Below are 25641 nucleotides of genomic sequence, written 5' to 3'. Positions count from 1 at the left end.
TATACATTCAATGGACCGCGAGCGGAGGGCGAGGTTCCGGAGACAAGGGACCCGTAATTAGAAAAATGAGCGGGCGCGCATGATTATCGCGTTATCGTGAGGCGGTTGATTCTTGGTCGTTAATTCCGTCGTTAACTCTCGCGAAACCGCGCCGCAAACGGAGAAACAGGTGAGATTCGAGGCGGAATCGCCGGCGCCGGTCAAGCTAGGCCTCGTCGAGGGGTCGTGCAGGAGAACCGAGTCGATTAATCTCCCGAGGGAACCGCGTTCGTAACGGCTGTGTGTGCGTTTGTCAGACGCACGTTTCAGGCGTCAGGAACAGTCGCCGTGTAGCGAATGCAGCTTCGAAAATCTACGCGCGACCGAGCGGTGTTTCGCGAGAGAATCTCGCGACTTGCGAAAGGCTTTCTTCCTCGCAAGTATATGAGTGAGCAAATGAACCTTACGATTAATCATACGGACGAAGCGATACGTTGCCAAGAGGGTCGCGTGAGGGAAACTTGATCGTCCGTCGAATGCAAGCGCGTTCACGCGGTCAGCGTCAACCAGCCGATCGTACGATGCTGATCGCGTTAACGCGACGACGCACATTGCCGCCGCGCTATAAATAATGCTCGTACACGACAGGACGGATGATCAATCGGGTGTAGGTGCTGGGAAAGGGGCGAGGTGGCCGGCGAGGACGGGTTTGCGAGCACGAGAGCGGAGGAGATGAAGGGAGAGCAAGAGAGAGCAGTCAAGGACGACGTACGTGACCACTGCATTGCGACGGCGGATTCTGTCGAGGATCCTGAGATTCCTCGGTCGAGAGACGGCGGGGGTGCGCGCGGAGTTTATGGACGATGTATAAATAGTACGTTCACCCGAATCGCGTTCTCCTCTCGCGACTGATCCAGGAACGTGTTTTATTTCGTCGTGGCGCCTCGTTCCTTCACTCTCTCTTCTCTTCTCTAAACATACGCTGACGTATAATATCGCGCGCGTGGACCACCTCGATGCGTTTGTCTTTCTCGTTCTCTCTCTCTCTCTCTCTCTCTCTCTTTCTTTCTGCGCTTTCGAGTTAACGTACGAATCATATCAGTTTGCGATCATTAAGATCCGATTAGATCGCGAAGACTGGGCAATGTTCCAGGACACTTGCGTGTCCCGATCGCGTGCAGCACACTCGCGTAATTATCGTCGTTAATGATACCTCGGTGCACGTATATGTTTTTTAAAGATCCTATTAAAAATAAATATTAAATATTAAATAATAAAAGAAGAAGTAAACCCGAAACTATGAACCATGCACCACGCATGAGATCGAGTGATGCGTCGGAATGTCAAGGATCGATCTCATTGTATATTTTACGACACCATCACAAAGAACCAATTTGACCCGAGAGTACTCTAAAAATGCTCTAAAACGACAATAGCAATAAGAAGTCCCAAGGCACTCATCGTAATTTCGAGATGCTTTACGGTCTCCCGAGGGACAACAATTTCTCCGTCCTTCAATAAAACGTTTTATCGAAGGATATCATCCGGTCTGCGTTTTCCCATCGGATGGAACAGACCACACCCTCGCGCACCCGCGCTCTCCTCGTCCCATCTCCACCCCCGGTGGACCGTGAAGCAAACCTTGGCCGAGTTAAGGATGGCCGTGTACGTCGAGGTACGTCGCGGTCGATTCGCAAAGCGTTCAGAAATCGCGAGATCATCTGATGGCACGATCGCGCGACCTCGTTCCTCGCGACGGAAGTGCAGTCTGCCACCCCGAGCATCCCGTAATTATGTAACGTAACGAGAACCTTGAAAGCTGAATCTAAATTTAAAGCGCAGATACGGAACGGCGAGAACGAGGTATTTTATATGTACGGCACTTTATGTCCAACGAATCCAATAAAGAAGCGGATTAGACGCTTTCTTGAGCGCGCGTGGATTTTTCCGCGCGGTAAATTCTCGTTAAGCCCGCATTTAATCGCTGCACGTAACTGGAGATGGTACATGATTGCGAGGTCCCAAAGAAATCACGAAAGCATGTAAATCACCTTAAAAACTGCTACTTACGTGACGACGGGGTATAACATGAGCGAGAAGCAGGCAAGACCGACCGCACGTGATAATCTTATACAGAGATATCGTGCGCTACTCACCTGCAATAAAAACAAAAGAAAACAACTGTTAGTTGCCGAGCGTTGCGATAAACGGAAGTGTATTACAACGTAGTCGCGCTTATACGATTACAATAGCGATATGAATATCTTATGGTCACACGTATGTATGAGTATATTGTACGAGTATATTGTGCGCATGGAAATAAGCTGTACAAACGTCTCAAAGAGACGATTCTCTTCTGCAGCCAAAAAATTTCAAGAGGATCTTGATTCAAATTTTATTCAGCACAAGACGCATAAACAATAGAATTCAAAATGTTTCGATTAATTCTTCATCAGCTGTTCGGTCGTCTCATCGATCGCGGATCTGTTCCTGAGAGCGCCGTGACCGTCCACCCCTGGGAATCCACGAGGGTAGGTCCTGGCGTCGCTCCTTGCGTCATGCTTACCGAGGAAATCCGCACTTGACCCGATTTCGGGAATCGCGCGCACGCGCGCGGGAAGGCGACTCCCTTTCCGCCGCCGCCACCCCCGGCCGGAAAAGCAAGCATCCCCTCGGCACGAGATGCATTTCAGTTGGAAATTGCATCGCTCAGTCGACCGACTGACCTTGACATTCCCGCCGCGTGATCAGTAAATGAAGCCCCGTCACGTAAAACCGCAGGCTGCCGTAAACGGACGAGGCGGAAGGCCGCCGATCCTCCGGACGCGCCTCCTCGCAGGGTTCGTCGTCTAATAAATATACACTTGCTGCTTAAGCAAAGCACTTACGGCCGCTGCAATCGCATGCCACCCGCGGGGCGATCGGCATTACCTTCGATTCGCCTCGGGGCACTCCCCGAATTAACGGACGGGCGTGTAAAACGATAAGCTCGCGCTGATAAGCGAGGCGTTTGCACACCCGCCGCTCGAATCGACAAACCGCCATGGAGAATATTCGCCGCGTCCGGGATCGAGATGTAAATCACAACGGGGCACGGATGAAGGGAGGGCGAATCGGGCCACTGATGCCGCAGTTAAGAGGGTGGAACCTGTTGGATGGAACAGCGCGGAAATATAGGTCGTATGGTCGCCCGTCCGGCCGAGGATTTACGGGGCGGCGCGCTCTTCCCTCGTCATCTGTCGCCCCGCCGAGGTTTATCCGCTCCGGAAACGGAACGGATAACGAAACGCATCTGCGTGCAGCACCCGGTGCGTCCATCGCGCGCGGAAAACGTCGCTGTGAATAGGGAAACGGTGGTTCCGTGTTTTCCGTGGCAAACGCGCGAGATATTTAGGTGGATTAACGGCAGGATCAATATTCGCTAGAGGGGACCGGCGTTGTTAATCGTGATCATGATCGCGAATCACCGATGCATCGCCGCTCGTCGATATCGCAACGACGCGGTGCAGGCCGTCGCACCGATGGCGTTATCGCGCGCGTTATCGGTGCGGGTCATCGTTTTCGGCGTGCGTGCGTGCGCTCGCCCGCGCGAATTTCCGATGCGCATTACATTAGCGTGTGCGGGTTTGTCCGTGGCCGAGGGCCGGCCCCGTCTGGGCCAACATCGGGGAACGTAACACCGATGCGATGACCCGACCGGGAAGCCGGCAGGGTACGTACGCTGGTCAGGGTACGCAAAAGGAGGAGGCAAGTGGGTCAGTAGGTGACTCGTGCTAAACAGTGCACAGGAGTGTCCCGACATTGACCTATATGTCTACTTTGTGTGTGCACTCGCCTTCCCCTCCCGTGACCCTTCCTCCTCTCTTTCTCTCTCTCTTTCTGGCTCTCCTATCTCTTTCTCTCGCGGCCTCTCTTCCAGCATCCCCTCCAGCTATGCACTTTCCAGCCAATTGCATATAGGGTCCGCTTGCAGTGTGCCAGAGTGCACTTGCCCCACTCTACCCGACGACACCCCGGCGCCGCCGAACCGTCGCCCCCGCCGTCTCCCTCCTCCCCTGCGGGTCGCTACGATCGATGCCCTACACCGGGTGACGAAACTCGAGCTCGGTAAGCCTGTAAAATGTGCCCTCCCAAACTTCTTAATGTCTTCGTATATATCGCATTCTGCTGGTCTGTTTCTTCTCATTTCCGTCTTTCTCTTTTTCTTTTTCTTTCTCTGATGCTGTACATCCGTGGCGACCGACTTTTCACGAACACAGTATCGTACTTAGCTGCTCGTACCGAAAGATTCAATTGTGAGGGCTTTTTGTCATCATTGTGCTTCGAAAAGCCAAGTCCTTTGTAGCAATTAAAAGTACCATATAGCATATTAAGTTGCACTCTGGCAACTATTGTAGATAAGTGGCTCCGTTTAGCAGCGGATATTTATCAGAGCTGGTGGCAATTATAGAACAATCGCGAGTTACTTATCGGCACGGAGATAAACGGTTATCGAGAATCCGCAAAAATCAAGAAGCAAAAGTAGGGCATAAGTAATGTAAACAATATTAATTAAAATTGTAAAGTGCCATCTTTTTCTAGCCGCTTATCGGCTGCGATCTGAAGATGCAATCTTCAGATAAAGATCGAGATGTGAAGTGTTCGCAAGTAGCACGGTCCAAGTCCAAGTATAATAGCTTGAAAGTCCGTTTTAAGAGCGGATGTTTGTAATCCAAGCAAACCTCAGAAGACGTAAATTGCTGCTTGAAACTCGACATGACTTCGCTCCGAAATTGTAAGAATTTCGTAAAAACCTCATCTTGACGACCGGAAACACCGCCGGGGTATGGCCCAACTTCTCTCTGGAAGATCGGCGAAACCGAATTCTGCCTTAACGATCTCACCTGTCGGTGCACCGCGCGAACCGCGTTCATCGTCATCGTCGTCGGCCTTGGCGGAGGCAGCGCGATAATAAATGGTTTCGTAACGCAATCTGCGTGCGCGGGTGCGTAGCGTCAAGGTACAACCTTGCGGAAATATAAATAGTGCCCGCTGATGGCGTGCAGGAAGAGGGAAGAGAGATCGCAGGAAGGAGCGGAGGACACAGAGGGAGGCAAAAAAAAGTCAGAGTCGAGCGAGTTACGCCCGACGCGCTTTTCTCACGCCTCGCGCGAATCGCCGCGCCGGCCACTCCCGCGCCCCCCTCGCGAGAGTGCGTGCCCTCGAAGAGAAAAAGACACGCACTATACCTGTGCGCGTGTGCCCGCTCCGATAGCGCGCGTTACGCAACGTACGTACACGCGCACACCGCCGTCGAGAAGCCGCGCGTTGTTTTTGTTCTATCGCGAAAAATTACGGTATCGCCGCGTGGACTCGTTAGGAATACCGTATAGCATGTACTCAACCATGCTCGTGATGACTTTTCCTTCTCGATATCGCGGTAATTATACCGCGTATCAAGCAAATCACACGGTAACGTGGGCGTGGCAATAAAAGGGACAAAAACTTAATTAATATCAATATCAGAAGAATCGATTCTCTGCCGGGTAGTTTTTAGACGACCTCGATGCTCCTTCGCAACATTGTGTATCCACGGAGCAAGCCCGACAGATCAACACGGCTTTATCATCGCGAGTGACGTGCGCGTACATACGTGTCTTTATCGCGTCATGTTTGATAGTTTTTTTAGTCGGGCGTATCTACAATACTTCGTTGCGCTGGTCATGCATGCCGGTTCATCTGGGTTCTTTTTTCCTCTTCTAAATTCGCGACATCAATGTGTTCGTGCGATTAACGGCGCGACGCGAATCAAACGCGTCGCGCTCCACGACTGATAAATCTCCGAGATCATACTGGTTACTTGGAAATCTTTTCGTATATAACGTGGCAGTCGCACACATCGCTGCAACATTTCCACTGGCGACGAATACATAATATTTCGATGCTTAATAATTTCTTTATCTCCTTTCCCTTATCTATTAATACGTGATCGTGCGACCATCTATTCACCATCACACACCCGCGTCGTTGTATCGGGATCGACGAGCGACGACACATGGTCGATTGGCCTGTGCGTGTCTATCGCAAATGCCCGCAATTGGCTGAAATAGCCGCAATTCATGCTGCAATTCTATCAATCCCGATCATCGATCGGCGTGTTTAATCCCGCATTAGAGTCGCAGCGCGCGTGCAATCCCTCTGTCGCTGGGAGAAATTTACAGGCGCGAGAAAAAGAGAAAGAGACAGAGAGACCGAGAGCGGGAGTGAGAAAGTCCTTGAAAGAGCGCGCGGAATTAAAATGTACGCGCGAGCGTGATCGCGCAACTGCGAGATATCTTAATTACTGCCCGCATATACGCACACACGGGACGACGGTGATGATGATGGCCATGGTGCCACAATAGTCTCGTCGCGCAATCCGCGCGGGTTCCCCGTGACTAAATTATCGCTACGTGTTTAATTAAGCGGGGCAAGCGTTGTAACGCCGCTCGCTGCTGGCCCAAGGCCTCGTCGCAGTCTGGTGAAATAATTGGCGAGACGCGAAAACGATGCCTCGTACATGATCGTCGGGAATTGCCGTCACTCGTGGCAAGACTCTGTGAAATCGAGGGAGGAAAATGGATGGTAGAGGCGTCCAAATGGTGATATGAGATCACGATAAAAAGGAAGGAGCAAATACAGCGGGAAATAATGACGCTTTTTATTTAGCGAAGCTTTAATAAATAACTCGTTATCTCTCGTCACTATTCTCGTCATCATTATCTTCCGATTCGAAAAATTCAGCGGTAGTTACCCGACTGATTACTGCTACATGGCGACGTTGAATTATTCAAATAGCGCGAAGGCTCATTTGCAGTCATTTAGATAGTGTATAATTATCGTTTGAATAAATTATTCAGATTCAGATACAGGTAGTTATACGCGGCACACTTTGTTCAACGTCCTTTTGCTGCATCACTCGTCACCGTTAAGTGCACCGTAGGCTGCAATAAATGACCGCTGAACGCTATGACGGCGAGTGAAAATGTTGGAAACCAAATTTTCGAAATGATCGCCCGCGTGGAGCATTAATTCGATTTCCGTAAATCTCGCGTCGACCAGACGATTGCAAATATGCAACTGAAAATACCTCTGAAGATACCTGCTCGATCGGATCGCAATCACCGATCTGTTAAATATTCGTAATGCAATCCGCGCCTCAACGTTGAAAGAAAAACCGCGTTTCACTTCCGCGCATTTTACTTCCCGGTGTGACAACAGAATCCCGCGACGCGCGCTTCGGTCTCGAAATGCTAATCGCGTCACACGATCGCGAGCACGGATCGCGAGAGGACTCGCATTAGCATCACGGCGGCGGAAAATTCATTCTCGTCCGTCATTTACCTCCGCTTATTAATCGATCATTCCGCGGTAACGTGTCAGGGACAGTGATTTCACGACCGGCCGTACATGTGTCAGTGTGCGGAAAGGCGCGGCACTTTGGCGGCGCCCAAAGGAAACCTTTCAGCGACTGAACGACGCAGACCGCGGACGCATTTTCCGCTTAAACCAGGCGTCGAGTTTCTTCTCGTCATGTTATTCCATTCTCGGGCGGAAAGACGTCGCAGCGAGAGGACCGGATGCGCGCGTCATCAGTTCCCATGGCGCGAATATCGAGAAGACACGAACGGGACTCGTCCAAATCGATTCGAGATCGCATCCCACGCGATGTGATTCGTGGATCCGCGGTTTCCCGCTCGCGAATGGTGCGCGAACAACTCGCCGCGACCTTCGACTCGCGCTATGTGGAGTAGGTGTGTCCTGTTCCGCGATGGGCGACCAATGTCACTAGGTCGCCTAGACGCAGTCTGCATTTGCCATGAGAACCTGGCAACAATGCGCGCTGCAGCAATTGCGTAACGCGATTGCATAATTACGCGCGCGCGGGAGCGCGGCACAACGAGCCGCGCGATTTTCTCGCGGATCGCGTGCCGCAGCGATTAATAAACTCGCCGTTGCTACGTATTGTTGGCCGATCGCGCGAGCGATCTCGCGGATTTTCGTTGATTCATCGCGCGCGTTGATTGTCCGCTCGCTGAATCGCGCAACCGCGATAGCGACGAGGATCGCTGGGAGCTACGACGTGCGGTGATCGTCGCTCAGAGATAATTATTACCGCAAACAGTGAGGGTGTGTCTGAACTTATCGCCTGCGAGTGGGCAGGCGACTCGGTCTCCCTTTGCGATTCATTCGTAACTCATCCTCGTCGAATAACATATTTTACGTCGGAGTCGGCGTTTCTCGCAGAATATACCTATATGCTCGCTGGTAAGGCACGAGCGTTAGGTTTCACCCTTCAACGCGCGGATTATTTGCGATTATCGGCATCGGAGCGAACGTGCCGCCTCGAAAATTCTCGCCCACGCGCGCGAGAGAATCCCCGGCGTGTCCTTCGCACATTCCGCTCGTCTCATTCAGTAGATCGGGCGACGTTTATAACTGCAGGACGTCCTGGCCGATACGACGAGCCGAATATCTGAGCAGCGAATGTGCATGTCCTGCGCCCACGCTCGCGAAATTCTATCTCGTTAATTGCCCGCAAGCGAGCTGGAGAGAGACGGAGATGGCCAGAAGGCCCGACTCAGCGGTTCGATATAACAATAACGCGGAATGCGACGCGTTTGCGAGCCGATATACCGCACACGTGGGGAAACCGCCATTCGATGACGATGTTCACCACGTCTTGCCTCCGTCTTAGAGATACTGGACGATCGAAAATCGACGAAACGAAGAAGCGTGTCTCGGATGTGCGCAGTGCATCCTTATCAACGGAAGACGGTTCCTCGCGGCGTGCCCTTTCCACGATCGTTATCGATACATATTATTTCTAGGAAAGCTCCATCCGGTCGTGCACAAGGGCCCACAGTTGGGCGCGCAAGCGAGATGACGCCGGCAGATGTTCGGCCAGCTTGCTAATTTACTCGTTCGTCGAACATAGACGAAGCTGGCAGAGATGAAGAAAGGAGGTGGAGAGAAGAAAGACAGGAAATAGATGCAAGCGGATGAAAAATCTGACAGTTGCCTCGCACGTAATTCGAGAGATGATCCGACTTTGACACTCGTTAAATTTATTGCGAGAAACGCATAATTCAAAGAAACGTCGGTCTAGCATAGAAATGACATGCCGCTGAGATGGAGCAACAAAGCTGCTCAACATTGGTGGGAGTCCGAGGCATCCCTGCAGTCGCAAAGGGCGACCGCCATACCTGTGCGACAAGGCGGCAGAAACCTTGTTGCACTTGGGAAGAATTTTGCGAGAGACGACGAGACGTGCATCCCGGCCGCGGGCCAGCGGCTCTCCCCTCGGGAGTTGCATTGGTCGTTTTGGGGGACCCTGAACTACACGCCATCAAGCAGAGGAGGAGTAGGAGCTAGGAGGATAACAGGAGCAGCGTATAAGGCGTCGTCTGGCGCGCGTTGCATGGTGCAGGAGGACAGCGTTGCGAACGAGAGGAAGCAGGAGCGGGCGGGAGAGAGGAAAAGGGAGTTCGAGGAAGGACGAAGAGAGCGTGACGAGAGGAGAGGAGAAGAGAAGAGACGGATAGGAGGGAGAGGGGAGGAACGCGCAGCAGCGCGGGCTCGTCCTTGGACTTATATAACGAGGAAGAGACCAAGAGGAGAGGAGAGCGAAGGGAAGGCTCGCAAAACAGAAGAAAACGATGCGTGGATGGAGTGCACGGATTAAAAATGAAGGATAAGGGACGACTGCGGCAGCCCTGCAGTTCCAGGACAAAGGATTCGGGGAATTTGGCAGAGCAGGTCAGAAAACTCGCAGGATGCACTTCTCGACCGGGCCCCCGCGCTTTTTCCGGCCTGCACTTTGTCCATCTTTTGTAAAAACCGCAAACTACACTTGTCCCGTCTTCCAGAAAGCCATAACGGTCGTTTTTCGTTGCGTGAGAGTGTTAATGCGAAATTCTTTCATTTTACACGTAACTTTCTCCCTTTCCGATTTCTTTGTTGATAAATATATAAATTTCTTCGCAAATAGATACATAGGATGTCTGAGATGCCTCAGACACGCATCTCGAGAAGAATATCTTGTGAGAGTAATGGACATTCTTTCAGAGAATTTACGGCCGACATATTCTCTTCTCTGTCGATTTATATTGCAGTATGTATTTTCGCTGAACTTAGCCGCTAGTTCATGGACAAAACACGAAGGCGGATGAGAGAAACACTAGTCGGACGATCTAATTGATTACGAATTATCCTGAGAGATGGACGAAAAAAGAGAGAGAAAGAGAGCGCAACGTCTCGAAAGGCTCTTGCCTCTCCTCTCGGAAAGCAACGTGAGGCAACGCGACGGTATGCGAAAAGAAAAAGAGCAGCGGGAAAAAGGAACGAGGCGAGGAGTCGCGGCCGTGATCTCGCGGAGACCGGAATGAATGCAGAAAGGTCGACGGTGTGGTGGGTCGCACACACCGCGCGCCAAACTTAGAAGTGCTCCCGCGAGTGCAATTTACTCTCTCGCGCGCGCATTCACGGCCGCGCTCGCTTCCTCTCGCCTGCCCGTGAGAATCGCAAAGGTAATCATCCATTCGTGATTTTATTCACCGTGGATTCATCGTGCTAAAACGCCCGCGACTAATCACGGGACTGACCGGGGCATTCGAGTGACGTGAACAATCAGCCTGTATAAGAATCGCCCTTAAATTTAAGCGTAAAATTGCTCGGACAAGTGACAACTGCGTTAATAATTGCGACTGTTCAATCCGGACATCATGAGATGTTCGTGGCGATAATTACCAATAATTACGTGATCAGTCGAGTCCATTCGTTTTTGAATTGGTCAGCCGAAACGCCATTTTGTCTAGCCGAGCAATTTTACTGCCTTATAGTTCCACGACACAATGATTTGTCTCTGGTCAGGCTTTCGAACCGTACCTACAAAATTCTGGTCGCAGAAACTAGCCCAGCAATAAAACCTTCGACGTAAATCGCCTTCGAGTAATAATACAGTGCTCAAACAAGACCAATATCAATTCATCATAACCTATACCTAAAGATAAAGTGCGTAATATACGCGTATACACCCACACCATCTAATTTCGCAAAGACCCCAATACGAGCCACCAATAAATAAAATAACATTATTCTAACCTTATTCTCCGCGCAAAAGGTTATTCCGGGAAAAGCGGATATTTTCGCAGTCCTGATTCATGAACGACGAAACTGCAATCGGGGCGACCGCGCGCGACGCAGCACACCGGGAGGGTTGAACGGCGACGACGCGGGAGGGTTAATTCGCGTAGGCTTGAGGTAGGGCGCGCACGAGCGGTCGACAGGTGTCGCCACGTCGCGAAGCAGCACGGCGCGGCACGCGGCCGGCACGACCGCCGCGGCGGTGGCGGCTGCTGCTGCTGGGGACTCGGTCAGGCGATAATAATTCTCACGTGTGCGCCCGTGCGCGCCGTTGTCAAACGACACCGTGACTCCGATTCGCGCGCCGCACGCCGCCACCGCGCGCGCCAGGCTGTTCTCCCTATGTAGGTTAAAGACACGCAGTTACGGTCGCGGCGTTGCGCAACGCGGAACGCCCGTACGGGTACTCGAGCGCACTCTCTCTCTTTCTCTCACCTCGAGCCTCGACTCTCTCGGCCGGGGAAATGTCGCCGCGGCGCGGTCACACGCGAGAGCGCAAGAGCGAGAGGACACGATGATCGGGTTGGAGACGCGGGTGGATCGCCAGGATCAGATTTCTCGGCGAGCTCCACCACGTGCCGAGAGCGTCGAGTTCGCAAGGATGATGGCTCCGTGGCGGGGGCGGTGGCGGCGATGGTCCGTGCTCCGTCTCCGTCGAAAGCGTTCTGAGGCACGCTCGTGCACGAGCGAGACGGCGAACGGCGCTGGTACAGTCGCGGACAAAAGCGCGCCGCGTGACATAGATTCGACCGTGGCGGCGATTTTCGCGAAACTCCGCCGCGGACGCGACCGACACCCGCCGCGACGTTCGCGGCCGGATCGACCGGCCGACGCGGACGTTCGCCCGTGCGGGAACTCGTCGCGGGTACGCGTCGTCGTCCCGAGCGAATGCGGTCACTGAACCAGTTCCGTTCCGACCCTGACACTGCCATTGCCCCCGGGGGGCGTCGCGCGATTTGTGTCAGAGGCTGACAATATTGTCGCGATTTCTCCGGCGGGTTAACCATCCTGAGCGTACTTACCCCTCTCGGAGGACTCCATCGTGTCCGTGTCGGCGCTGCGATGCGTGCTACGGCCTCCTGGCTACAGCTCGGACGCGCGACGGGGAACCCGTGCTGGCGAGCGCACGTGGAGAGTCCCGCTCGTGGCTCACGGCGGCTGGTCGGTCGGCAGCGCACGGCTCGAAAATTCTCACCACGGTATAAACATGGCCGGCCGCGCACGGTCGCACGGCTCTCTACTTGTCACAAGATCGCGACGCGGGGGGTCGTTGAACCTTATCGCGACTACGAGACGGCGTCGCGGAAGGGCACCGGTCGCGCGGACTTTTTTACGGGGCCTGCGGGGAAAAACGGCGATGCACCGCGGCTCTCCGGTGGGCGCGACCTAAAAATAGATCACGAATTCGGCGGATTGTTTTGACTAATAATGCGCTTCGCAACCTACTCGCTGATGGCACCACTGGGTGGCGATTGCCCACCGGCGCGATACTGCGCTACGTTCACGCTGCGGCGCGCTGGCGCTGCGCGCCGTCACGCGCACGTATCGCTCCTCCGTGTGCATGCTCGTTTACATATGATCGCTTGTCAAAAGCTGACTCGAGCCGGGAATCGAATCTCTCTCTCGCGGTGGAATTCTCGCATTGGCGTCCGCATTGATGGCTGGCAATGACATTAAACAGACTCTCAGGAAACTCGAGTTCCCTTACTGCGCCAGAGAAGCTCTATCTAGAATGGGTATGAATACGTATATAGGTTATCCGAACGATAATAATCCATTCGTTTTAGCTGCATTTTCTGTGTTTTGATAAAATGTACTTTTTTTTACGAAGAAAGGGAAAAGGCGACGAAGCTCAGGAGATGCAGCCGAAACATACTAAAATTAAAATTAAAATTCCGCGACAAACGATCATGTAACAATCACGTGTATCTTTTATCTTTTATTCAAGAGATACTCTGCCTGAGACCGGGGAAGCAGGTCGATCTGCAAATGGACCTGATATCGGAGTTTGTGTTCGGCGAGATGGAGAGGCGGAAGAAGCGCAACATGACCATGGCGATACAGGAATTACAGTTGATCGAGATGATGAGCGACTTCTTTCAGAGCCCAGGCGGCAGTCCTGCGGTGCGGAACGCTCTGTTCTTGTCGCTCTTCCCGGCGGACAGCTCCAGACATAAGACCTTGGGCAACCTGGTGTCTCTGGCGATCGCCACGCAAAACAAGGCGGTCCTAAACGCAGCTGGGATTTGGATGCAGCAGTTGGGCTCTACCTCGCCACAGAGCGTGGGACTGGCGAGGCACCTGCTCAACGATTACTTCGTGCTTACGCCGAGGTCGATCGACAAGCTGAAGCAGCTGCCCGTCCTCGCGCCGCATTTCACCGCCAACCTGTTAACAGCCATCGGCGAGGTTTACGAGGATAAGGATCCGCCCACCGAGCTGCTCAGTCTGGTGGGCGAATGGATCGACGAGAATCCGAGCTTACTGCTGACCCCGTTGATGGATAATCCCGCGTTGCCCACTGGCGGAATCCCGATGACACCGATAACACCCATTGCAGGCCTGTTTAGGTATTTCTCGCGCTGCAGTTAGTAAGCTTGATGAATAACAGTGCCTGATCAAGTCTAATCAAGTGATGTATTTTCTTGCAGGTGGTGCATATTAAGCCCTCTGCGCGATAACGCCAAGGAAGGCACAGAGGCGCAGGAAGAGTCGCGGAAGTTCTACTCGAAGGTGCAGCAGCTGCTCATGGACTCGGTGTTACGCTTGAACAACAGCGGCAGCAACAAGCACGCGATATCGGCACAACACTTGGCGTCTACCATACGGCAGTTGACGGCGATCCTGCAGAACTGCCCGAACATGAGCACAACCTCGCGCGATTTAGCCATGGAACGACTGGCGCAGGCCGTCAGCGCGGCCATGTCCGCGAACTGCATTTACGGAAATAAACGTACGTGTATGCACGGATGGGCAAGGTGTAATTTTAACACGCGCACGCGAAGTGAAGCAATTAGTGAAAAATGATGTTTGTTACAGAGGAACTGCTGGCGCTGCTGCAACCATTGTCGTACCGGCACTTCTTGATAGAATGGACACTGCAAACTTATGCGATTAAAGCTGCTTGATATAAGGAGGCTGTAACGACGACGACGACGACGTAGGCGATAACGTAGTTTATTCGAGCGACAACGTCAAGAAGTATTAATTCTGTTGTACATAAAAGATGCGAGTTGAATACCTACAAATACTGATTAATTATAAATATTTATAAATATTAATTAAAAAAAAAACGTTTTATTAAACATATTTTCCATAATTTTACGATTATCTATAATTCTATATTATGTACAGGGTAACGTATAATCTACCTAAAATGGTTTAAATGTCCGTTTTAATTTCAGCTCCTGCAGTCTCTTTTTGTCCAATTCGAACTTCTTTCGCAATTCGGCTAAATCTGAAAAAAACACCGCAGATTCATGTAAATCGATTGTATCTCTACGCATTTCACAAATAACTCCGTAATGTGCAATTGCTACTCACTCTGCTTCTTGGATTCACGGATTTGGAAAGTGTAGAAATTAAGTAACTGCTTCCTCTTCTTGCGCTGCTCCTCCTGCTGCTGCACCTTGTCGATGGTGGATTCCTTCCTCGTTGGGGCGAACTGGCCCCTTTTCTTGCCTTTTGTTATGGTTACCCAGCCATTGTCATCCTCTTCTGCGCCCTTTGCAATACTATCCTCTATTTTTTTGTCGTACGCAGCTATGTATTCCTCGATTCCCTTTTTCATCGCTTGCTCGTTGCGCAAGGAATCAGTGTACTCCTTACACCATTCTGTTGAAAAGATATCGAAGTTATGAGTCATAAGAAACAAGAAGCTGCTTTCATGATATAAAAAAGAAGCAACTTACTCTCCAGTCCCGTGATGCACGCGTTCTCATCGCTGCTCAATGTGATCACACAGTTCTCTGAAAGCTCCATCGCCTTGTCCAGGGAGGACTCCCTCGTGAAAACAACGTACGCCGTTTTGAATCCTTCCGCGTTTGAGAACGTAATGGAGCGTACGTCCCCGCAGAGCTTGGCGAAGCCATGCTTCATGGATTCAGTCGTTGCGTACGGCGGTACATTTAGCACAAAGAGAGTTTGACTCCTGGGGTACTCGGGTTCCTGATTCCTCACAGAGTGCTCCTTGAAGAACAACTGGTGCCTGTCCGAGCTGTCGGCATCGTAGCGAACCCAAATCGCTGCAATTCAGGATTGATTTCTTTCTTTAGAGATTTCTTTAGAATTTAACATTCAACATGAAGTTATCTTTAAAATATATTCCTCTGTGCTTTAACTTATGTATATCTTTAACCGAAATACGCGATATAACTTACTTTTGAAACCGCTCATGTTCCGTTTCTCATGCAACTTTCTAACCTCACTGCTACCATAAACAAACTAGCGAGAAGACGCGCTAGCTAGCGCCTCCGTTCCACGAAACGTGGAACTTGCACAACTACTGTACTTGACTTTCGATCCTGTATATTCGAGTTGTATATTCATAAAATAAAAATTAGTCGGATAAGGATAGGCAATATTGCGCCCGAGGTTAGAGAGAGATGGGAGATCGATCGAATTATTAACCAGCAAATTTAATTCTTAAGAAACTCGTAGCGCGTTACGCAATACAAATTATTTCTTGTGCATGCTCATGATGTTGTCTAAAATATGTTTGAATGTAACAGATCAGTCGTTAATAACATAAATTAACAAAAGTCAGTTTTAATTCAAGTCCTATGTGGATTATTTCATATATTTCAGTCTTATCTTTTATACAAAGACACCCATTATTCTCTCCGAAGAAAATTAGCAGGATAACGTGTGTTATTCCACATGTCACGGGGGGCGATTACGTGTCGCTTTCCGCCGCATCGCGGGTAATCGGTTCGATCAGCTAGCGAGAACGTGACGCATTGCACATGCATACTACATGCCGCGCAAGCGGCGTGTGCACGCAAATGTCAGGGACACGCGGGCAATTAGCGGAAAAACGCAAACTCGATCGCCCAAACGATATTTCAAAACGTATTTCCTCCCCATTTTCATCCTTGCGTTCATCGACTTCCCTCCCCTTCACAATCCCAAACTGCAGCTTCACCTGAAATGCTACGCGAATCTGGGAAAACGCGGAGTACACGCAAGCGGATAAAAGTTCTCTTAAATCTCTCTCTCTCTTTTGAATTTTCAGAATTATGCTTTAATATTTCTTTTCTCGTTTCGATGGTGCAATGAATGTACATCCAATATTTACCCTATATTGTTCTGAATAACGCGAAAATAGTCTGCAACTGGCAAAAAAGCGTTTTTGTCGATTTCTCAAATTCCGACTAAAAACCTCCATATCTCCTAAACTAAACCAGATAGCCACTTTTATCACTCTTTAAGTTTTGTTTATAATGACCTGTAGATGAAGAATCCACGGTCAAAACTTGGCGCTCCGGAAATCGTAGTCTTGCCGTTCGAAGGCGTGCGAATCGATTTTTCCGGCGATTATCTCGCGCGCGCGACGATGACCACTTTTTGACGTCGCGACGCGACGTCGCGAGCGGCCTGTTTTATAACGCAAACAATCAATTCACGATGCTCGTTACATTACACAAGTCAGTCACGGCACCCGGGGAAAATATTGATCAACGCGGCCCAGCTTGACCGCTTGACAGTGTGCGCCCGTAGCGATTGCGGGTAGTTATGTGCCGAGGAATTGTCGCGCGGACGCCGCGCGTACGGAAGTCGAGACACGGCTTCTTGTTGCTGTTGCTGTCGATCGCGCATCTGCCGTTGCTGCGACACGCCGATGCCAAAATATTACGCGGTGATTTGGTGACACCCGAGGTAACTCGCGGCGAACGGATCGCGCCTTCGCGAGCGGAATCGCCGAGCGATCTCGGCGACCGACTTCGATCCATGGCGACTTCTGCCCGTGGTCGATATTCTTGCTTTGCGCGCGGCCCACGACGCGCTGTCAGAATCAGATTTCTTTGTCATGAACGAAGAATGGGTCAACGGGTTTTGATGGGGTTTCTATACGGTGACCTCTGATGCGCGCTGATGATGTTTAACAAAGAATTACCTGAATGAATCTCATTCTTGAAGCGGCCGATCGATCTTCTTCCTCCTCGCGTACTGGACGCGTGTTTTCAAAGATGGCATATAAGTCGAAGAGGCAGACGCGTGATTGACGTACGATAATAAAAACGTTTGCGATGAAAACAGATACCTGTCGCTGTCGCGAATAACGCGCGTAGCAGCCGCTTTAAACCACTAATACATTAACAGCGTTTCAGAAGCAAGATATACCGACTCTAGGCTTCCCGTGAATTCGTAGAGCTCGCTCGGTCGTTGCATCAAAATAAGGAAGAATCGATAACGCGCAATGAATGATGAAGCTGATAACTGCATGTAATAATTTTCCAGAACTGGGCGTTCGTCGCGAGGTTCTGCTTCCTGACGGAACGCGGTACCTTCCGGTACCACTTTACCCTGGGGGGCCAGGAGCGCAACCTGAACCTCCTCTTGTACTACGATGGGGAGCACCAGTGGCCGAACGTCTACCCGTCGAACAAGACGTGCGAGGAGAAGGAGAGCGTCCTCGACATCGAGCACGGCCAGGTAGTCCCGTTGAACACGTCGATGAGCCTGTCGTCGGGGTGCACGCGGGGCACCGACGACGTCGTCCAATGCGACAGTCAGCGGAGGTTCATCTCGGTGCGGCCGAGGTGGTGGTTCGTCGCGTTGGCCGACTGCTCGTCGACGAACGGGCTGAACGTCTCGTACTGGATATCGCTGACGAACGCGCCGACCGGCACCTTCTGGAAGGAGCACTTCTCCGCGGACGAATTCTGCAAGTAATTTGACTTTCACGACGTACACGCGGCGCCGGGCCGGCTTATCTCAATCGTCCTCCTCTTGCCCCTTGCAGACATACTGCCGCTGCTGATCGCGACCGCCAGCGTCTACGTGATCCTCGTCGCGTTCAGCCTGCACTTCGCGCTGCAACTGCGCTCCAGGCGGCTGCTGCACATATCCTACAAGATGTTCATGGCGTCCCTGCTGTGTCAACTGCTCGGCGCGCTCTGCGAGATCTACAGCTACGTGAACCTCGGCCTGAGGGGGACGCCGGTGGCGAATGCCTATCTGCTCGGCCAGCTCGCGGAGGCGAGCTGCGAGACGCTGTACACGACGCTGATGCTGCTGCTCGCGCTCGGCTACACGGTCACCAAGAGCGTCCTCACGCTGCCGCAGATCCGCTGGCTCGCGATATTCGTCGGCGTGACCGCCTTCTGTCAGATATTCCTCTACATCTACGAGTTCGAGGTGTTCGATTCAGGATTGGTGCTGTACCTGTACGAGTCGCCGCCCGGCTACTGGCTGATCGCGCTCAAGCTCATCGCCTGGTTCGTCTTCGTCACGCGTTGCTGCAAGACCATCAGGAAGATGAACACGAAGCTCAACTTCTACGCCTCGCTGCTCTCCATGGGATCGGCGTGGTTCCTCTGCAACCCGTTAACGGTATTCACGTTGCTTCATTATTTCAAGCGGTCGATCGGCGAAGCGCGATTAATCATCTTTTCGATCTCTCCATCAGGTATTGACCATCACCATATTCGTGGACAGATGGATGAGGGAGAGCGTCGCTAAAGCAAGCTCCCTTTGGATGGTCTTCTTGGGTCACGTGATGTTTTTGTATGTAACTCGACCGTCCGTGAACAACAAACGTTTTCCATTCCACATTAGGACCTGCCAAGTAATGCCGATAGGCGGGCATGGGCAGGATCACAGCTACGAGCCTGGTCCGCGAACAGCGGTCACGGTGTTCACAATCGCGCAGACATGGCCTTACCGTAGTGAACCGCACTGAACATAGATAGAAATAACGAGAAATAAGATATATTTATAGGAGGGAGTGCGATCACTGGTGGACCGTACTCTTGTCTAAAAGGCTTAAAGGGCGAATTTTGTATAACATCAGTATATTTTTCTACTAAACTTGACGAGGTGCAATTTTTTGCATTGGATTTGAATTCCTATTCGAAGATTGTATAATTAAATCGTATAATTAGAATAATAACGATGTAACGTTAATGAATCGACGCCATCACGCTGGCGCTGACGTTTATATGTAAGCAACTGCGAGTCTATGCCATAATGATTGCCTTTTATTTTCCCTGTTGTTACAAAGAGATTTATAGTAAATGCATCCTACGATTCTCAGAGTCTATCTTTCATTTTAACAAAACAATAGAATGCAGTCCCGAACTTTTCCAGGGAGGGAAATCTGAAAAATTAAACTGGTACTGTTTGTAAAGACGTCATATTTACACGTATATACACATTAATGTAAATTACATTAATTAGAAATGACAAACACAACAATTTGCAATTTATATTTTAAGTCCCATCGTACATACTTGAAGCTATCACTTTCGTCACGTCAATCGCAGGAGCCGTCGAGCCAGCCGTCTCTCCACCTCTGATTCACTAGTTTACAATCGAATTCCGGCTTCCCGAGCTTCTTGTTCACTTTGTTGTGAATTCTGCACAGCCACTGGCTCAACGTCTCTTGCGAGCCAGTTTCCGGCGGTGAGTGCTTCAGCTGCTCCTGCATATCCTCCGCGCATATAGTACAGGGATAAAAGTTGGAAAATATGTAAAAGAAGTTCTTCATGTCGGTCTTCTGCTTCGCGGTCGGTCGATCGGGATAGTACGCAGCCATGGTGTGCAGGAAGGCCCAGGTCTTCGAACCCAACTCGTCTTTGTCCAGGGGACAGTCGTCCCGTGCGCTGGTGACTGGAGTCTCTTCCTTTTTCTTCTGCGTTTTCTATGCAAAATTGGGATATGTCAAATTACAGTGACGTCACGCTGCATTTGTCATCGTTTGAGGTAACGACAAGATTAGAAGAATTCCGGCGAAATACAGAAATGACGACACAGGACCCGATCGTTGAGTAAGAATCGACGAGCGAGTCGTTGAATTACCTGCTCCGTGTCGTAAGTCTCCTTTTGACGTCTCGCCCACGTTCTGAAGTCCGTGCAGGCACGACACGGCTTCTCCTGTGACATTTTATCACCCGTGTGTTCACCTGGAGGTCCTCGATCGTCACCGCAGACGGGATAACGTGGTTCTCACGTGCGACATAATTTCTGCTTCCCCTTACGGTCAAAGGTTCGATATTATGCAATTCTGTTACGTTTGCACGTTTCCGGCAAACGTATCGTTTACGTTGAACTTGTGCATTGTGCAGTCAAAACGAGGTAGATTTGTGACAATCTTTAAAAACATACAACAGCGAAATTTCGATACATCTTCTACAGCGGCATTAGCGGCTAACTCATTTCGTAACACGATTTCGAGCGCGACGCGGAGGCGCGGCGCCATCTGTTCGAATTTGTTGGAACTTGGTCGCTTTCCGTGCAGAAAATTAGTTGCAAAAAATCCCGCTACGAGCCTCCACTGTCTCGTTCAAAAGGTGAGGTAGTAGTACGACTCAACGATATGTCAGACGTCAGGAAGCAGGTTAGGTTTTAGTATTAAAATTACGTTTCCACGCTTCTTGCCGAGTGTCGGTGAGTACTGTTTCGATCGCTAGGTTGGAATATCGCAAAACTGACATTTTGGCGAAAAATAATATTTGTCAGTCACCCGTCATGAATGAATATACTTTGGCAATATTTCCGTGTTACGTATAAACATCGTCGCGAATGTCTCAATTTTCTCGACTCGATTTTTACTGAGCTACAACGGCCGGTAAGCACCTAACCTGAATACAAGCTTGCTGAACACGTGAGTTGATCCAATTTCATTGTCGATCAATGATAATTGTTTTTTTATATTTTTCAGATTGATTGAATTTGTCATCAAAGTTTTATCAAATATACTCTAGAAATATATTTTTCCAATTTTATATATATATATTGTGCATCATACAAAGTGAAAAATGTCGACAACGATATTTGCAACACAGAGAGTCACGCATAAGTGGTACGCGGTAGTATAACAATACATATGACAGTATAATTATTAAATTAGACCTAGGCTATTTCACAACGGTATTTTTATTCTTAAAGGTTTCACTTTTGTTATGGAAAATTCTTATATCAACAAGCGACTACGAGGCTCTGCGTCCAAAGTGCAGCGCAATACTGCATTTCCGTAAAAGACAAAAATAAACATATATCTAAAGTACGCTTACAAATACAATTTTGCATGTAGTTTATGTGTCAAGGGAGAGAGTATTTAGAAAAATTACGTATCTTTTTATTTCGATATCTTACAGGATTTTGAGTATGAAGATATTACCAATAAAAATGATGTGTACAGAGACAGTAGATTAAAAGATGTAACAGAGGTAAGCAATACGTAATTTATAATCCTGATGAAACTATTTTTTATTTTACTAAAAATATGTAACGCCAGAAATCTCGATTAACAGGAAGTTGCTGATAACAAGGGGAGAAAAACTGATAAGTTTAGAGGAGTTCAGAGGTTTAATACTGAGTCTCTTACTCTAAAAAGTATGTACATGTATCATATGATACACATTGGCCGTTAATTTAATCTGCTTAGTATTTCTTAAAAAATTTCAGAGATAGAACGAGATTACCCGCAAGCGAAAGGCTCCTTAAAGAACATTTACGCATTAGTCAGTCAGGAAATTAAAGATCACACATCAATTCTAACTTCGAGCAGCAAGCAGGTTAAAAGAAACTGGGAAATTACTTTCAATGTCAAGTGGCCGGAAGCTATGTCTTTTACTGGAATTAGCACAAACAAAACAGCAGCGTCTAAGCAAGCAGCCTTAAAGTGCTTACTATGGCTAGAGACGAACGGCAAACTGAGAAATGGCAAACCGATTATCTACAGCAGAGAAGAGATGAAGGAGAAACAATTACAACCCATTAAATTAAGTGTCACTTCAGACATCTTGGATAAAATGGTGGACCTGATCGAGACTTACGAATCGGTAACATTCACTATGATCCTTCATATACAAGCGTTTCATATCGTAATCTGCAATATCTTAATACGTGTAACAATAATGTCCAGGAGGTAGAGAACATAGTGACATCGGAGGAAGTCGCCACTTTTCACAGTTCGTTTAAGTTATCTCCCTTAACGCCGATCCATCCGATCCTTGTGAGGCCAGAGACGATCACAGACCAGTGCGACAAGCAGACTCGCAACAAAATGTTGCAGGAAAGGCTGCAAAAGGAAAGGCCCACCAACACCTCCCTACCAATTTTTGAATTTAGGTACAGTGGATAGTCTGTAAATTCTCAATCTTCAATATTCTTTCCGTAATACTTGGGAGATATCGTTGTATGTATCGTTTTGCAGGGACGAGATTCTTAGCAAGTTGCAGGACAATCGAGTTCTGTTGATAGAAGGCGACACGGGGTGCGGCAAGACCACCCAAGTTCCCCAGTTCATAATAGACAGTTTCGCGCAGACCGGGAACGCCAGCGACTGCAACATACTGGTGTCGCAGCCGCGCAGGATCTCGGCGATCACGCTGGCAGATCGCATTGCGTACGAGAGGAACGAGCGTGTCGGAGACGTTGTCGGCTTTCACGTGAGACTGGAGCAAAAGCTGCCGAGGGGTTTCGGCGGGATCCTCTTTTGCACCACGGGTATACTGCTGAAGAAATTGCAGACCAATCCCGGCCTATTGGGGTGCTCGCACGTGATCCTCGACGAGGCGCACGAGCGCCACATTGACATCGATATGCTGATGATCCTGTTGAAGCGAGCCCTGACGCTGAATCCCCATCTGCACGTCCTGGTCATGTCGGCGACGATAAACGCGCACCTGTTCCAACGGTACTTCGATTGTCGAAGCGTCAAGGTGCCCGGCAGATTGCATTCCGTGCAGATGCACTTCATGGAGGACATCATGAGACTGCCGAATATCCACAAGTACCAGTACGGCTACACGGAGAGAAGGAATTACGAGGGAGCGGACAAGATCCGAGTCGATTACGAGAAAGTAGCACAAATTATAGGATGGATTTGCGAGAACAAGCCGCCCGGTGCTATCTTGTGCTTCCTGCCGGGATGGAACGAGATCACGAACGTGCAGAATATACTGAAACATTCATTAGACAGCAATCAGCTCATTCTGCCAATTCACTCGAAAATGTCGCACAACGAGCAACGCAAGATCTTCGAAAGTACACCCCAGAACATACGGAAAATTATCTTGGCCACGGATATTGCGGAAACTGGCATCACCGTGAGCGACGTTGTTTACGTGGTGGATTCCGCGATACGTAAAGAACTGCGATGGGACGACAATAAGGATTTACCGTACATAAGTAATCATTGGGTCTCTCAGGCGAACATTCGACAGAGGTAATCGTCAGTGTGCATAAAGCATTCAAAATTATAAAATCTACGCAATTTTTATGTTAAAACGATACTTTTTTTGGAGCAATTTATCCAATAAAATTCCAATCGCATGTGATTGCGATCTTTCTCCAATGAAAAATTATTCGTTTTGCAGAAAAGGAAGGGCCGGCCGCGTTAAGCCCGGGGAGAGTTATCATTTAATTACGAAAGAGCGGTACAAAAATTTGGAGCCATATGCGCTGCCGCAGATACTGTGCAGTCCATTGGAGAAGGTGGTTCTCGACAGCAAAGTGTACACAGATAGCAAGGCGGAAGAGTTTCTGAGCGGACTGATCGAGCCGCCAAGTCGGACTGCAATACAGAAGGCGGCCAGGTATCTAATAGATCTCGGCGTTCTCGACGATCAGGAGAACCTCACCGCTTTAGGCAAACGAATAGCAATGTTCTCGACGCATCCCAAGATCAGCAAAGCGTTAGTGTATTCTACTATCTTCAAGTAAGTTACATTTTATCGTTATGCGCGCGTTCATATCTTTCAATTTATATTAAACATTTCTGATTTGATATCTCTCTCTTTATTAAAAAAAATGCCGAATGGTCTCTGCTTCCTCTTCAACAGCTGCATACATCCTGTTACAACGATAGCTGGAATTTTCTCCGGCGAGGATAATCTCTTTACTGGCATATTAGACAATAAGTCTGTAGTCAGGGGAAATAAAAGGTTGTTTCATCCATCCAGCGATCACATCTCGTTAGTATGGATATTTAAGCAGTGGCTCGAATACGACGGGCACGATTTGCAGACGGTGTTAACCTTCTGTAAGCAAATGAAGCTTCGACCGGCCCGAATGGGAATACTGAAACGTAAGTTACACGTAGTCGCGAGATGCAATCGTCTATTAAAAGATTTTTGAACATTCGAAAGCGACCGATCTGAAGTGACGCTCGCTGCAAAAAATATATACCGTGTAAATCGATTTTTAACCACGTGAAATCGCAATTTCGCAGAGATACGAGACACGTTGCTCCAACAGCTGATGCAGTGTCACATGTTCTCTGATGATATGACATGCAATACTTACAAGAGTTTCGACGAGTTAAACAAGTACGAGGAAAACGACGAGCTGGTACAGGCTCTGCTGTACTTCGCCACGCAGCAGCTGATAGAGAACAAGCAAATGGGATTCAAGAATGGAGTCCCGAGGAAAATGAATCATCTTCAAACGCAGTAAGCGAGATCCGCACACGTGCAGTTACATCGAACGCGCTATATAGTTCAGCCCATTGTATCCCATCCTTGATTGTTGCAGTGGTCGTGCGCGGGCCATGATTTCGGGAGAGAGCGTGAATTACAATCGGAAATTCTGGCCAAGCCCGTTCATGACGTATCTTCACAGCGCGCACTGTGAAACCAGACGCAGCACGGTGATTCGCGAATCGAGCATGATATCACCTCTGTCAGTATTACTCTTCAGCCAGGGAGAGACTCGATGTCAGGAGGTAACCGGAACCGGAAGTTTCTAGCTAATCGAGCGTGTACTATTCAATTGCACAATCACAGACAATATTTTTGTTTCCAGTTGAGTGATGACAACGTGAAGATCACGTTGTACGCCAATAAGCGGCAGACTTTGAGGTTTTCTTGCAACAAGGAGTGAGTATCCGTGCATTTTTAGTCTTTAGTAACCACGTAGTAAACTTTCGTTTTCTTCTAGAACCGCCGACGTGCTCTTAAACTTTAGGGACATTATGTGGTCTATAGTACAGTTCTCGTTGAAGAGGCAGGGGATCATCGGATATGCTACAGATCTCGATACGCAGCAAGTATTTCAGTACAAAAATAAGCTTCTCGATACCCTCTCAGAAACACTGTACGAGGCCAGTAAACCCATACAAGAGGCTGATTGCCAAAAAGATGACAAGAAAAAATCGTCTTGAATGAGTATGGATATAACTAATGTATAATGAATGTACATAATAGTATCCAAAGTTTTTTAAGTAACGCTGTCTCGAACGACATAGAATTATTGTATAATTTACGCTGGTTGTTAAATACATACACGTAAAAATACGTAAAAGGAATACCCGAGTGTGAGAGAATCTACACC

The 25641-nt window shown here is 49.3% G+C and overlaps 6 protein-coding genes across 9 annotated transcripts in view; 3 read left to right on the top strand and 3 right to left on the bottom strand.

The window, feature by feature from the left end:
- LOC105276453 (retinoic acid receptor RXR) overlaps window positions 1-12326 on the bottom strand; it is a 65071-nt gene extending 52745 nt beyond the window's left edge. Inside the window, exon 1 of one of the 2 annotated variants that reach the window (XM_011334072.3) lies at window positions 12165-12326. In XM_011334072.3, coding sequence (XP_011332374.1) covers window positions 12165-12183 — 19 coding nt within the window. In that variant the 5' untranslated portion in view covers window positions 12184-12326. Of the gene's footprint in view, window positions 1-11100; window positions 11244-12164 lie in introns of those variants that run through there. The other variant, XM_011334073.3, reaches the window with a different exon arrangement.
- On the top strand, window positions 11527-14443 carry LOC105276452 (uncharacterized protein C7orf26 homolog). 2 transcript variants are annotated; one of them, XM_011334062.3, is made up of 5 exons: window positions 11527-11545; window positions 12736-12878; window positions 13091-13712; window positions 13794-14095; window positions 14182-14443. In XM_011334062.3, the coding sequence occupies exons 2-5, from the start codon at window positions 12800-12802 to the stop codon at window positions 14268-14270; spliced, it is 1092 nt and encodes a 363-aa protein (XP_011332364.1). In that variant the 5' UTR covers window positions 11527-11545; window positions 12736-12799; the 3' UTR covers window positions 14271-14443. The 2 variants fall into 2 exon arrangements, with proteins under 2 accessions (XP_011332364.1, XP_011332363.1); XM_011334061.3 differs by lacking the exon at window positions 11527-11545 and having other exon boundaries at window positions 12663-12878.
- On the bottom strand, window positions 14305-15664 carry LOC105276451 (ribosomal RNA-processing protein 7 homolog A). The gene is made up of 4 exons (XM_011334060.3): window positions 15522-15664; window positions 15054-15386; window positions 14686-14976; window positions 14305-14599 (listed from the first exon to the last, which is right to left on the bottom strand). The coding sequence occupies exons 1-4, from the start codon at window positions 15535-15537 to the stop codon at window positions 14514-14516; spliced, it is 726 nt and encodes a 241-aa protein (XP_011332362.1). The 5' UTR covers window positions 15538-15664; the 3' UTR covers window positions 14305-14513.
- Window positions 15665-16652: 988 nt separating this feature from the next.
- LOC105276450 (transmembrane protein 145) lies at window positions 16653-19397 on the top strand. Of its 2 annotated transcripts, none has more exons than XM_026970136.1 (4): window positions 16653-17019; window positions 17602-18032; window positions 18107-18696; window positions 18773-18977. In XM_026970136.1, exons 1-4 carry the CDS (start codon window positions 16876-16878, stop codon window positions 18823-18825), a joined length of 1218 nt encoding a protein of 405 aa, XP_026825937.1. In that variant the 5' UTR covers window positions 16653-16875; the 3' UTR covers window positions 18826-18977. The 2 variants fall into 2 exon arrangements, with proteins under 2 accessions (XP_026825937.1, XP_026825936.1); XM_026970135.1 differs by having other exon boundaries at window positions 16656-17019; window positions 17602-18028; window positions 18773-19397.
- On the bottom strand, window positions 19326-20556 carry LOC105276449 (FAD-linked sulfhydryl oxidase ALR). The gene is made up of 3 exons (XM_011334055.3): window positions 20164-20556; window positions 19596-20005; window positions 19326-19462 (listed from the first exon to the last, which is right to left on the bottom strand). The coding sequence occupies exons 1-2, from the start codon at window positions 20245-20247 to the stop codon at window positions 19619-19621; spliced, it is 471 nt and encodes a 156-aa protein (XP_011332357.1). The 5' UTR covers window positions 20248-20556; the 3' UTR covers window positions 19326-19462; window positions 19596-19618.
- A 114-nt stretch (window positions 20557-20670) lies between these two features.
- Window positions 20671-25612, top strand: LOC105276448 (ATP-dependent RNA helicase DHX30). The gene is made up of 14 exons (XM_011334053.3): window positions 20671-20932; window positions 21026-21166; window positions 21253-21367; window positions 21462-21533; window positions 21618-21699; window positions 21772-22148; window positions 22232-22437; window positions 22523-23536; window positions 23688-24029; window positions 24153-24397; window positions 24542-24761; window positions 24844-25033; window positions 25114-25187; window positions 25249-25612. The coding sequence occupies exons 2-14, from the start codon at window positions 21123-21125 to the stop codon at window positions 25469-25471; spliced, it is 3204 nt and encodes a 1067-aa protein (XP_011332355.1). The 5' UTR covers window positions 20671-20932; window positions 21026-21122; the 3' UTR covers window positions 25472-25612.
- Window positions 25613-25641: the final 29 nt, after the last annotated feature.

Source organism: Ooceraea biroi, chromosome 6 (assembly GCF_003672135.1).
Source record: "Ooceraea biroi isolate clonal line C1 chromosome 6, Obir_v5.4, whole genome shotgun sequence".
NCBI classification, from domain to species: domain Eukaryota; kingdom Metazoa; phylum Arthropoda; class Insecta; order Hymenoptera; family Formicidae; genus Ooceraea; species Ooceraea biroi.
This window is presented reverse-complemented; position numbering and strand designations above follow the sequence as displayed.